This window comes from Pseudophryne corroboree, chromosome 3, assembly GCF_028390025.1.
Source record: "Pseudophryne corroboree isolate aPseCor3 chromosome 3, aPseCor3.hap2, whole genome shotgun sequence".
Taxonomy (NCBI): Eukaryota; Metazoa; Chordata; class Amphibia; order Anura; family Myobatrachidae; genus Pseudophryne; species Pseudophryne corroboree.
Window position 1 is genome coordinate 737,758,542 of NC_086446.1, and position 13,945 is coordinate 737,772,486.

General features: G+C 49.0%; 1 protein-coding gene across 4 annotated transcripts in view; it reads left to right on the plus strand.

Moving 5' to 3' along the window:
• The window catches only part of UROS (uroporphyrinogen III synthase), a 184,172-nt gene that overhangs the window by 43,717 nt on the left and 126,510 nt on the right, over window positions 1-13,945 (plus strand). For all 4 annotated transcript variants that reach the window (XM_063962238.1, XM_063962239.1, XM_063962240.1 and 1 more), the window contains exon 5: window positions 8,088-8,162. In XM_063962238.1, coding sequence (XP_063818308.1) covers window positions 8,088-8,162 — 75 coding nt within the window. The remainder of the gene's footprint in view (window positions 1-8,087; window positions 8,163-13,945) is intronic.

Here is a 13,945-nt window from a genome sequence, read left to right on the forward strand (position 1 = left end):
TTTTGATAGAGCCAAGTAAACAACATGCACCTGCAGTCTAATCAGTCTGACCTTTAAGTCTGGTGACTCAGACGTGTAATGTTATTGTGGCTGATTAGTCATGCACAATAACACTCCGTTATGAGTTTGTTGCATTTTACCATGTAACTACTTCAACAGCCTGAAATTAGGGATCTGACATGGTACGGAAAGGCCAAATAAAAGTAAAAACTTTCAAAATGGCACCTGTTTCCCACAAAAATGTTAAACACAACAGGACTGTGAGACTAGGCTTGTTTATGAACTGGGATCAGTGGTGTATCTTTAAAGGGTGCAGGCTGTGCGGTGCACACTGGCCCCTGGGTCAGGAGGGGGCCACACTGCAAACCCTGCATCTATTTCTCTAACGTCCTAGTGGATGCTGGGGACTCCGTAAGGACCATGGGGAATAGACGGGCTCCGCAGGAGACAGGGCACTTTAAGAAAGAATTTGGATACTGGTGTGCTCTGGCTCCTCCCTCTATGTCCCTCCTCCAGACCTCAGTTTGAATCTGTGCCCGGACGAGCTGGGTGCTACTTAGTGAGCTCTCCTGAGCTTGCTATAAGAAAGTATTTTGTTAGGTTTTTTTATTTTCAGAGAGATCTGCTGGCAACAGACTCTCTGCAGCGTGGGACTGAGGGGAGAGAAGCAGCCCTACTCTCTGAAGATAGGTCCTGCTTCTTAGGCTACTGTACACCATTAGCTCCAGAGGGATCATACACAGGATCTCACCCTTTGTCGTCCGATCCCGGAGCCGCGCCGCCGTCCCCCTCGCAGAGCCGGAAGACAGAAGCCGGGTGAAAGAAGCAAGAAGACTTCAAAATCGGCGGCAGAAGACTCCAGTCTTCAAACTGAGGTAGCGCACAGCACTGCAGCTGTGCGCCATTGCTCCCACATTAAACCCACATACTCCGGTCACTGTAGGGTGCAGGGCGCAGGGGGGGGCGCCCTGGGCAGCAATTAGGACCTCTTGGCAAAAATTGGGCATATATACAGTTGGGCACTGTATATATGCATGAGCCCCCGCCATAATTTTACACAGAAACGCGGGACAGAAGCCCGCCGCTGAGGGGGCGGGGCTTCTTCCTCAGCACTCACCAGCGCCATTTTCTCTCCACAGCTCCGCTGAGAGGAAGCTCCCCAGGCTCTCCCCTGCAGATTCACGGTAGAAGAGGGTAAAAAGAGAGGGGGGGGGGGCACATAAATTAGGCGCAAAAACATTATATACAGCAGCTACTGGGTTAACACTAAGTTACTGTGTGATTCCTGGGACATATAGCGCTGGGGTGTGTGCTGGCATACGCTCTCTCTGTCTCTCCAAAAGGCCTTGTGGGGGAACTGTCTGCAAAAAGAGCATCCCCTGTGTGTGTGTGGTGTGTCGGTACGCTTGTGTCGACATGTTTGACGAGGAAGGCTATGTGGAAGCAGAGCGGGAGCAAATGAATGTGGGGTCGCCGCCGACGGCGCCGACACCTGATTGGATGGATATGTGGAAGGTTTTAAATGATAATGTTAATTCCTTGCATAAAAGGTTGGATAAAGCTGAAACCTTAGGACAGTCGGGGTCTCAGCCCATGCCTGATCCTATGTCGCAGAGGCCGTCAGGGTCTCAGAAGCGCCCACTATCCCAAATTGTTGACACAGATATCGACACGGATTCTGACTCCAGTGTCGATGGCGATGATGCAAAGTTACAGCCTAAATTGGCTAAAGCCATCCGTTATATGATTATAGCAATAAAGGATGTGTTGCACATCACAGAGGAAACCCCAGTCCCTGACAAGAGGGTTCATATGTATGGGGGGAAAAAAAAAAAAGGCAGGTGGTGACCTTTCCCCCTTCACATGAGCTAAATGAGTTATGTGAAAAGGCTTGGGAATCTCCAGATAAAAAACTGCAGATTTCCAAACGGATGCTTATGGCGTATCCCTTCCCGCCAACGGACAGGTTACGCTGGGAATCCTCCCCTAGGGTGGACAAAACTCTCACACGCTTATCCAAGAGGGTAGCCCTGCCGTCACAGGATACGGCCACCCTAAAAGATGCTGCGGATAGAAAGCAAGAGGGTACCCTGAAGTCCATTTATATACATTAAGATACCTTACTAAGGCCGGCAATTGCGTCGGCCTGGGTGTGTAGTGCAGTAGCAGCATGGACGGATACCTTATCTGAGGAACTTGATACCTTGGACAAGGATACTATATTACTGACCCTGGGGCATATAAAAGACGCTGTCCTATATATGAGAGATGCTCAAAGAGACATTAGCCTTCTGGGCTCTAGAATAAATGCAATGTCGATTTCTGCCAGAAGGGTCCTGTGGACTCGGCAATGGACAGGCGATGCCGACTCAAAAAGGCACATGGAGGTTTTACCTTACAAGGGTGAGGAGTTGTTTGGGGAGGGTCTCTCGGACCTGGTCTCCACAGCTACTGCAGGAAAGTCAAATTTTTTGCCATATGTTCCCTCACAACCTAAGAAAGCACCGTATTACCAAATGCAGTCCTTTCGATCACAAAAAGGCAAGAAAGTCCGAGGTGCGTCCTTTCTTGCCAGAGGCAGGGGCAGAGGAAAGAAGCTGCACAACAGAAGTCCTCCCCGGCTTCCACTAAATCCACCGCATGACGCTGGGGCTCCATAGGCGGAGCTAGGCCCGGTGGGGGCGCGTCTCCGAAATTTCAGCCACAAGTGGGTTCACTCCCAGGTGGATCCCTGGGCACTAGAGATTGTGTCTCAGGTATACAAGCTGGAATTCGAAGAGATGCCCCCTCACCGATACCTCAAATCGGCCCTGCCAGCTTCTCCCTTAGAGAGGGAAATAGTGTTAGCTGCAATTCACAAATTGTATCTTCAACAGGTGGTGGTCAAGGTTCCCCTCCTTCAACGAGGAAAGCGTTATTATTCGACGATGTTTGTGGTACCGAAACCGGACGGTTCGGTCAGACCCATATTTAATTTAAAATCCCTGAACATATACCTGAAAAGGTTCAAGTTCAAGATGGAATCGCTCAGAGCGGTCATCGCAAAACTGGAAGGGGGGGATTTTATGGTGTCTCTGGACATAAAGGATGCATACCTTCATGTCCCCATTTATCCACCTCATCAGGCGTACCTCAGATTTGTGGTACAGGATTGTCATTACCAATTCCAGATGTTGCCGTTTGGTCTCTCCACGGCACCGAGAATATTTACCAAGGTAATGGCGGAAATGATGGTGCTCCTGCGAAAGCAAGGGGTCACAATGATCCCATACTTGGACGATCTCCTCATAAAGGCGAGTGTTACAACAGCACGGCTGGATTCTAAATATTCCAAAGTCGCAGTTGATTCCTACGACTCAACTGCCCTTCCTGGGCATGATTCTGGACACAGACCAGAAGGGGGTTTATCTACCGATGGAGAAAGCTCAGGAGCTCATGACACTAGTCAGAGACCTATTAAAACCAAAACTGGTGTCGGCGCATCACTGCACGCGAGTCCTGGGAAAGATGGTGGCATCATACGAGGCCATTCCCTTCGGCAGGTTCCATGCGAGGACCTTTCAATGGGAACTGTTGGACAAGTGGTCCGGATCACATCTACAGATGCATCGGCTGATCACCCTATACTCCAGGGCCAGGGTGTCTCACCTGTGGTGGCTGCAGAGTGCTCACCTTCTCGAGGGCCGCAGATTCGGCATTCAGGACTGGGTCCTGGTGACCACGGATGCAAGCCTCCGAGGGTGGGGGGCAGTCACACAGGGAAGAAATTTCCAAGGGCTGTGGTCAAGTCAGGAGACTTGCCTTCACATCAATATCCTGGAACTAAGGGCCATATACAACGCCCTAAGTCAAGCGGAGACCCTGCTTCGCGACCAATCGGTGCTGATTCAGTCAGACAACATCACCGCAGTGGCTCATGTAAACCGCCAAGGCGGCACAAGGAGCAGGGTGGCGATGGCGGAAGCCACCAGAATTCTTCGCTGGGCGGAGAATCACGTAAGAGCACTGTCAGCAGTGTTCATTCCGGGAGTGGACAACTGGGAAGCAGACTTCCTCAGCAGGCACGACCTCCACCCGGGAGAGTGGGGACTTCATCAAGAAGTCTTCACGCAGATTGCAAGTCGGTGGGAACTGCCACAGGTGGACATGATGGCATCCCGCCTCAACAAAAAGCTACAGAGGTATTGCGCCAGGTCAAGAGACCCTCAGGCGATAGCTGTAGACGCACTAGTGACACCGTGGGTGTTCCAGTCGGTTTATGTATTTCCTCCTCTTCCTCTCATACCCAAGGTGCTGAGAATCATAAGAAAAAGAGGAGTGAGAACAATACTCATTGTTCCGGATTGGCCAAGAAGGACTTGGTATCCAGATCTGCAAGAAATGCTCACAGAGGACCCATGGCCTCTGCCTCTAAGACAGGACTTGTTGCAACAGGGGCCCTGTCTGTTCCAAGACTTACCGCGGCTGCGTTTGACGGCATGGCGGTTGAACGCCGGATCCTAGCAGAAAAAGGCATTCCGGTTGAGGTTATTCCTACGCTGATAAAGGCTAGGAAGGATGTGACGGCTAAACATTATCACCGTATATGGCGAAAATATGTTGCTTGGTGTGAGGCCAGGAATGCCCCTACGGAGGAATTCCAGCTGGGCCGTTTCCTTCACTTCCTACAGTCGGGAGTGACTTTGGGCCTGAAATTGGGTTCCATTAAGGTCCAGATTTCGGCCCTATCCATTTTCTTTAATAAAGAACTGGCTTCTCTACCTGAAGTTCAGACGTTTGTAAAGGGAGTGCTGCATATTCAACCCCCTTTTGTGCCTCCAGTGGCACCTTGGGATCTTAACGTGGTGTTGAGTTTCCTGAAGTCTCACTGGTTTGAGCCACTGAAACCGTGGAGTTAACATTTCTCACGTGGAAGGTGGTCATGCTATTAGCCTTGGCTTCAGCTAGGCGTGTGTCAGAATTAGAGGCTTTGTCATATAAAAGCCCCTATCTGGTTTTCCATATGGACAGGGCAGAATTGCGGACCCGTCCACAATTTCTGCCAAAAGTGGTGTCATCTTTTCATATGAACCAACCTATTGTGGTGCCTGTGGCTACTCGTGACTTGGAGGATTTCGAGTTACTAGATGTGGTCATGGCTTTGAAGGTTTATGTAGCCAGAACGGCTAGAGGCAGGAAAACTGAGTCGCTGTTTATCCTGTATGCATCCAACAAGCTGGGTGCTCCTGCTTCAAAGCAAACTATTGCTCGCTGGATCTGTAACACGATTCAGCAGGCTCATTCTGCGGCTGGATTGCCGCTTCCAAAATCAGTAAAAGCCCACTCCACAAGGAAGGTGGGCTCTTCTTGGGCGGCTGCCCGAGGGGTCTCGGCATTACAGCTTTACCGAGCAGCTACTTGGTCAGGTTCGAACACTTTTGCAAAGTTTTACAAGTTTGATACCCTGGCTGAGGAGGACCTTGTGTTTGCTCATTCGGTGCTGCAGAGTCATCCGTACTCTCCCGCTCGTTTGGGAGCTTTGGTATAATCCCCATGGTCCTTACGGAGTCCCCAGCATCCACTAGGACGTTAGAGAAAATAAGATTTTACTTACCGGTAAATCTATTTCTCGTAGTCCGTAGTGGATGCTGGGTGCCCGTCCCAAGTGCGGACTTCTTCTGCAATACTTGTATATGGTTATTGCTTAAATAAGGGTTATGTTGTGGTTGCATCAGGGTTGATCTGATGCTCCGTTGTTGTTCATACTGTTAACTGGGTAAGTTTATCACAAGTTATACGGTGTGATTGGTGTGACTGGTATGAGTATTGCCCTGGATTCCAAAATCCTTTCCTTGTACTGTCAGCTCTTCCGGGCACAGTTTCTCTAACTGAGGTCTGGAGGAGGGACATAGAGGGAGGAGCCAGAGCACACCAGTATCCAAATTCTTTCTTAAAGTGCCCTGTCTCCTGCGGAGCCCGTCTATTCCCCATTGTCCTTACGGAGTCCCCAGCATCCACTACGGACTACGAGAAATAGATTTACTGGTAAGTAAAATCTAATTTTTTTTCTATACCTGCTTTTCCAGAGTTTAGCATTGACAGCCGCAGCACTCTAAAATCACTGGGAAAATGGCGCAGAGTCTGCTAGTGCTCAGAGCATCGCTGCCGCTTGAAAGGAGTGGAAGGGGTCACCGGATGGTGACTGCGTTCAGGTCCCCTCTTGATAAACCCTTGACTGAGATATTTATTGCCCCTTATAGTACCCAGGGGGGAGATGTGTCAAACCAAAGAGAACACATGTAGAAGTTGCTCCTAGAAACCAGCTTCTGGCTATAATTTATCAAATACGCTCTATAAACATATAGAATGGGGGAAGCTGATGGGTTGCCGTGGGCAACTTCACCTGTTCTCTTTGGTAGGTTTAATACATCTCCCCCTCCCCCCCCCCCCACCTTACTCCACTATGGTTATTAGACAGGCAAATCTAAGGCCGACCCTGAGGACTTCACACATTCTTCCACATTTGAGACTATCTAAAGTACTAGCCGAGGGACTGCAGAGGATGCTGGGAGAAGTGATATGAGAGACAGGCGGCCATCTTTCCTCTTCCTGTGTCGTTGTCAGTTCAGGGCCATATGGAATGTTGGTGTCCTGGTCAGGACACTCCTTGGTATCATCACTGTGAGAGATGCATGATACCTACTGAAGACTACAACACCTGAATGTAGGGTTCAGTACATAAAGTACACTTTGCTCGATGTAATAAAATCTTTTAAGCACACACTAATAAAATATATAATATATTCCTAATATCCTTCCACTCCTCTGTTCAATTTAACACTAACATACAGCAAAATCGAGCAGCATGTTATTGGAAGAACTGCCTTAAATGGATGAAGTAGTGTCCTGTATAGGTGGATGTTACATGCTGCACATTTGTAGATAAAACCACAAAGCTAGGTGCAGATTGCGTTTCCGGCTGCATTTCTGTGCCTGGGAAGTGGGCACTGGCAAAGTCACCCTGATGCGTCTTGCATGGGTTTCATACAATGTAGTCAATCATTAATGTTCTACAGAATGATGTTACTCATTTAATTGGATTTGGACTAATTTTTGTACTGACCCGCAGTAATAACATAACATGCTATATAAGTGTAAGTTCAGTATATGAATTAAGAACACGTTGGGGGGTATTAAATTGTTTGAATAGTCAGTTGGGTGTCTGTTCCCCCCCCCCTATCTAATAGACGGGGGGGAGGGGTGGGTTCAAACAATTGAATCCCCCCCCTTGTGTTTCTCCTACTGTCAGATGTCAGTATTTTGCAGCTTTTAGTTATATCTTTCCCACAGTGCCCATCAAAGGCCATGGATTATGTTTTAAATCACAGCAAAATCTGCAATACCTTCACCTTTATTTTCCGCCCACAGCACAATTTTATTTTACCATCATAGTCAATCGCAGGGGGGGGTTTACGGTTACCCGGAAACCCCCCTCCTCTTGGCAAGTGGCTCAAATTTTGAAAACAATAGCAATAGTATATAATACGATAACTAGAGCTACCACCACATAATGCAGTTTAAGGGACAGAGCAGAGCTGCTGCACATGCCCAGTTGTAGAATCTTCTTCTACCAAGTTTGCTGTGTGAATCCTCAATCAGTACACTGGACGAGAGTGTAGCTACCAGGAAGAAGAGACAGGAACCTTACCATGACGTGGGAGAATGTGTGCTTAAAAAGTGCAAGACTGGTTCTATTATGTTTGTGTATTTATTTATTATAGTATGTTTAATCTTTTCCTGACCACTTATTTATATTATTTAAATGTGTGATACAGCCCATACTATAGACCATCTATAGTGTTAAATATTAATACTGTATTCCATACAGTATACATTAATGCCCAGGGTCTTTACTAGGTTGTTCTACCGCTCCCCCAGACTCCCACAATTGCTCCAACGTTCTGCAGAGTAGGATATTATGGACTGCATTTGGAAACCCCCCTCTAGAAATCCTGCGTTTGCCACTGACCATGGAGACAAGGCTGTATGTAGTGTGTCACACCTCTGTTTTCCCCATTGCTTATTTCTCTTGTGCCTTGTTTCTCTAGACTGGGAACATTCTCTGAAAGACAAGTGGAATTCTAAGTGCATCTACGTGGTTGGAAAAGCTACTGCTACTCTGGGTAAGTACTCCGTGATGGTCTGATTACTGTGATTGGCTCAACACTGAGACGCAGAGAGGGGCTCAAACAACATTTGTAGGAAACATACTGCAGGCAAGGGTTTTATGTGACATTTGTGTAGTTCTTTGAACTGTAAAGAAACAGGGAGGAAAGTATAACTCTTCTAAAAGTGAAAAAGTAGACAAGTGGAGACCAATTAGCTTCTACGTATCATTTTTAGAATATACTTGATAAATGGTAGCCAAAAACTGGTTGGTTGTCCACTTATACACTCATTAGACATTTTGAAGCATTTCCTCCGGGTAAAGTGGTCTCCCTTTTGTATTTTTGTAAGGCACCACAAAACTCTGCAGCATCTGACTATTTGTGAAACAATTGTGCAAAAAAATAAAATATATATGTACATGGAAAGCGAACAAGTTTAAATTGTCTAACAAGGTAAAGACCTGAAATACAGGGGTCCTGTTCATGTGAGCTTGCAATCTAAAGGAAGAGGGCATGCTGAGATGATAGGAGCTGCAGAGACCGGATAGTAGTGGTAGCACCCAGAGGCAGTAGCATTGGGGACAATGGGCTATATTGAAGTTTTCTTTAAGATTGATGTTCGGAGAGGAGCCTAATCAAGTGTGTTGTAGTATTCCATAGGTGAATAGTCGTACTGGTCTGGAAAGTGGGAGAGAGTATGCAAAAGGAGGTGTGGTGCAGGTGAGAGGCGTATCTGAAAAGGACTGAGAAAGTATATTGTGACTGCGTGAGATATGGGTGAGATGCTGGGAGGTGATGGCGTTGGTAGTTAGGGTGAGAGTAGCTCAAATTACATCCCAGAAGTAATTGAAAGGCAATTAAGAGATTTATAGACTGGTGCAATGGAAGGCGAAAGAGGACGGGCAGTCTTCCTCTGCTGTTTTGGATGGATTATAGTGAGGATAGATATGTATGGGAAGTCAGGGGGAGGTTGCAGTAGTCAAGGTGGGAGATACTGAGACAATGGATATTGTTTTTTGTGACGACCTTTAAAAAAGAACCATATTTTAGCAGTGGCTTAACGGAGGTGATATGATGGTGTGAGGCACTGCTTGTTGAATAAAGTAGTGGATGACGTTGGGGATGGCATCTGCTAAGCGCTAATTGGAAATGGCAAAGTGCAAGTTGGACATAGGTAAGTATAGGTGAGATAGCTTTGGATGCTGTCTGCATAGAGGTGAAAGTGGAGGCCAAACAGTGTTTTACTGTAGGTCAACAAAATAAAAAACCTAAGCGGGAAATGCAGAAGAGGGCCAGAACAGAGCCTTAGGAGGCTCTAACTGGGAGAAAGAGTGGAGGTTGTGCCGGAGACAACGAAAGCCGCATTTAGAAATGTAGGCCAAGCAGGAGAGAAGATGGTCTATGCGTTCAAGCAGATATGGAGATGATTGCATATGGAGATGATTGCAGAGCCTAGCCACTGGCTTCTAGCCTTCTACCTACTTACCTCTGCAACTGTCCCACTGCACTGTGGGAGTCCACAGAGGAGGAGTCTGATTGAGGGTGCACATGCATGGTAATGACATTAGGCATTACTCTCCGTCATATTGACCTCGTTCTTTTCTCTCCTCAAAGGTGGCGATGGTCAGCTCTGTTCAACGTCTGGGCATAGTTATATGGTGACGGGTTAAATACACTTGCATTCATTATTACTGAATAATAGGGATACGGTCGTTAGGTCGACAGTCATTAGGTTGACATGTCAAAATGTTGACATGAGTTTTTCACTTTTTTTTTCTTTTAATTTTTGTAATTTTTCCAAACTTGACGATCCACGTGGACTACGATTGGAATGGTAACCTGTGCCGAGCGAAGAGGCAGCGGAGCGAGGCACCTTGCCCGAAGCATGGCGAGCGAAGTGGGGGTGGGGACACGGTGCACTAATTGGGGTTCACTGTCACTTTACGAAGAAAACAACACCAAAAAAAGTAAAAAAAATCATGTCAACCTTTTCACCTGTCGACCTAGTACATGTCGACCTAATGCTCATGTCGGCCTTCAGTGGTCGACCTAATGAGTGTCGACCTAAGTTGAGTCGGCCCAACGACCCGTACCCGAATAATAAAGGGTGTCTATAATGTGTTTTATTAAGAGAGTTTGTTACATATAACATTATGTTACAGTGTATAGCGCCAGCATATTCCGTTGCACTTTACATAGATCCCATCATATGCTAAATGCACGGTTTTTGGAGCCTGTTCCCCAGGGCCTTATCTTTTCACATGAAAATTGTTCCAGTGTTTTTAGTGCACATATCCAGGTCAGGGGGATTTACGCTATATCAAAATCATTATTGCTAATTTACTAAATACCCCCCAACTCCACTCTAATCTCCTATATATTTGCCTTAATCTGTGACTCTGTGCTCGTAACGCTGGGCGGAGTCACAGAGCTGGGCGGAGTCAACTGCATCTGCTGCAGGGAGCTACTCCATACCCAGCGCCAGCAGCAGTCAGGTGCAAGACCCTACCTTACAGTATAGGAGGTGAGGATGGCCACTAGCTGCCGGCTGCTGTGCCTGTCCCCCCCCCCCCAATCACCTGTGACAGCGGGCTGTGTGCTGTGCAGAGCGGGACCCAAAAAGGGGGTGGAGCTACGGCGTCACGAGGGGGCGGAGCTACACGGAATAGAGGGCCGGAGCTACACGGGACCAGACAGCTGAACAGTGGTGGAATCAGCATTGCAGTGACGGCCAGCCAGACTTGGTAAGTGGAGGGTGAGAGAGAAATGTGTGTGCGTGTGTGTGTGTGTACATAGTGGTGGGGGGGGGGGGGGGGGGTGACGTGTGTATATATGGTGGGGTGTGTGTGTTTGTATATATGTGTGAATTGTGTGTGTGTGAGGTATGTCTGTGTGTGCGCACTTTATGGACGCCACTGCTGGGGGGGCCATTACATGCAAGGACGCTACTAATATAGGGGGGGCATTACGTATAAGGACGCTACTACTATAGGGGGGCATTACGTATAGGGACGCTACTACTATAGGGGGGCATTACGTATAAGGACGCTACTACTATAGGGGGGGCATTACGTATAAGGACGCTACTACTATAGGGGGGGCATTACGTATAAGGACGCTACTACTATAGGGGGGGCATTACGTATAAGGACGCTACTACTATAGGGGGGCATTACGTATAAGGACGCTACTACTATAGGGGGGCATTACGTATAAGGAGGCTACTAATACTGGGGGGCATTACATATAAGGACGCTACTACTATAGGGGGGGCATTACGTATAAGGACTCTATTACTTCTGGGGGGGCATTATGTATAAGGACGGTGCTACTACTACTGGGAGGGCATTACATGTAAGGATGCTACTACTACTGGGGGTGCATTATGTATAAGGACGGTACTACTACTGGGGGCACATGTATAAGGATGCTACTACTACAGGGGTGGCATTACATATAAGGACGCTACTATTACTGTTGGGGGGTATTACATATAACTGCTACTACTACTGGGGTGGCATTACGTATAAGGATGCTACTATTACTGTTGTGGGGCATTCCATATAACTGCTACTACTACTGGGGGGGCATTATGTATAAGGACACTACTACTACTGGGTGGGCATTATGTATAAGGACACTACTACTATTGGGGGGGCATTATGTATTAGGACGCTACTACTACTGGGGGGGCATTATGTATAAGGATGCTACTACTACTGGGGGGGCATTATGTATAAGGACGCTACTATTACTGTTGGGGAGCATTACATATAACTGCTACTACTACTGGGGGGGCATTATGTATAAGGACACTACTACTATTGGGGGGGCATTACGTATATGGACGCTACTACTACGGGTGGGGCATTACGTATAAGGACGCTACTACTACGGGTGGGGCATTACGTATAAGATGAATAAGATTGTGCTACATTGTGGCGTAATTTTAAATGGGGGTACTATTGTGTGGCCATGCCCCTTAGTTGTGAGACCACACCACTTTTCCCGATGCACAACAAAGGAATATGGGAGGGCGCAAAATTCATAGTTTGCAGGGGGGCACCGAACACCCTAGCACCGGCCCTGGCCACCAGTAGCAAAAGTACACCACGGCCACTGACACTATCTGCAGGGAGGGGAACAGCGCTGATATGGAGGGTACTTGCAGGCAGCGAGTCGCCGCCCGCAGCTCCTCTCCCACCTACACACCATACCTGCCGCCTGACACCCACACCCCAGGGAGAGGGCGCTAGCTCAGGCACCGCTAGATCAGCATCTGCAGCATACAGACAAGGGCTGCCATGCTCAGCGGCAAGCGGTGCGCCCGCCCACAGGGCTCCGGACGCTTACCTATGCTCCGCGATCACAGCAGCTGACGCTGCCATGCAGGATGGAGGAATGACGCCCGTCAGACGGGGCGGACAGTGTGCGGCGGAACGGGGCCAGGAAGGAATGCTGACCACGACCCATTGCTGCTGGGTCTGAGCTCCCTCCCTCTGCAGTCACCATCTCACAGCAGCAGCCTGGAGGTTAGTGGCCACCACGACCCGCACATCCTTACCTCACACATACCTCACACATACCTCACATATACCTCACATATACCTCACATATACCTCACATACCTCACACATGAGAGCAAAGGTACACACACTGTGACATCACACCTGTAGCCCACCCCTATATCTGCTAAGTACTCCCCATCACTATGCCCTGTCACCCTCATCCTGCTCTCTAACTGCCTGTCTGTGTACTGGCCTTCACCCCTCTTACACCATCACCAACCCTCACTAACTACCACAGAGACTATGTGCACTGATATCTGCCCCTCCACCACCTGCAGCGCCCCTGGACCCCTCCCCATCCCCCGCAAACCCCCGCACCTGCCCCTCCACCACCCGTAGCACCCCCACCCACTGCGCCTTCGGACCCCCTACCCCACCCGCAGTGTCTTCCAAACCCCTCCCCCATCTGCAGCAGCCCCTCCCCCATCCGCCCCACCCCGCATCTGGCTCTCCCCCGCCCGCTGCACCTTTGGATCCCCTACCCCACCCACGCAGCAGGCCCTTCCCAATCTGCATCGCCTACACCATTCGCAACAGCACCGCACCCGCCACTCCCCCACCCACGTTACCCCCGCATCCACCCCTCCCCCACCCACCGCGCCCCCTGGACACCTCCCCCATCCACTGCACACCCGCACCCACCCCTTCCCCATCTGCAGCGCCTTCGGAACCCCTCCTCCATCCGCAACAGCCCTGCAGCTGCCATCCCCCACCTGCGACACCCCTGCTCCTACCCCACCCACAGCGCCTTCATACCCCCTCCCCCATCCGCGGTCCCCACTCCCCAAACCCCTTCCTGTTGCAAGGGACTACGCCCCCTTCACCATCGGATGCCCTATCATTGTGCAATATTCAAACACTAACAAAACTAGGAATGCAGGGAATACTCCATATATTGAACCCCAGAAAGGCGTGCAGGGGTTAAGGGGGCGTAGCCCCTTCCGACGGTGTGAAGAGCGCCCGTAGGGCGCGATGAAGCACCTAGTATTATTATAATTGTTTATAACGTGCTGCCATTTTACATACAGCGCTGTACAGAGACTATATATCATTCACATCAGTCTCTGTCCCATTGGAGCTTACAGTCTATGAGGGTCATTCCGAGTTGATCGTAGCTGTGCTAAATTCAGCACAGCTATGATCAGGCACTCAGACATGCGGGGGACGCCCCGCATGTCAGTGCCGCCCTCCTCCCCCCGCAGAAATGCAAATGCATCGCACAGCAGCGAT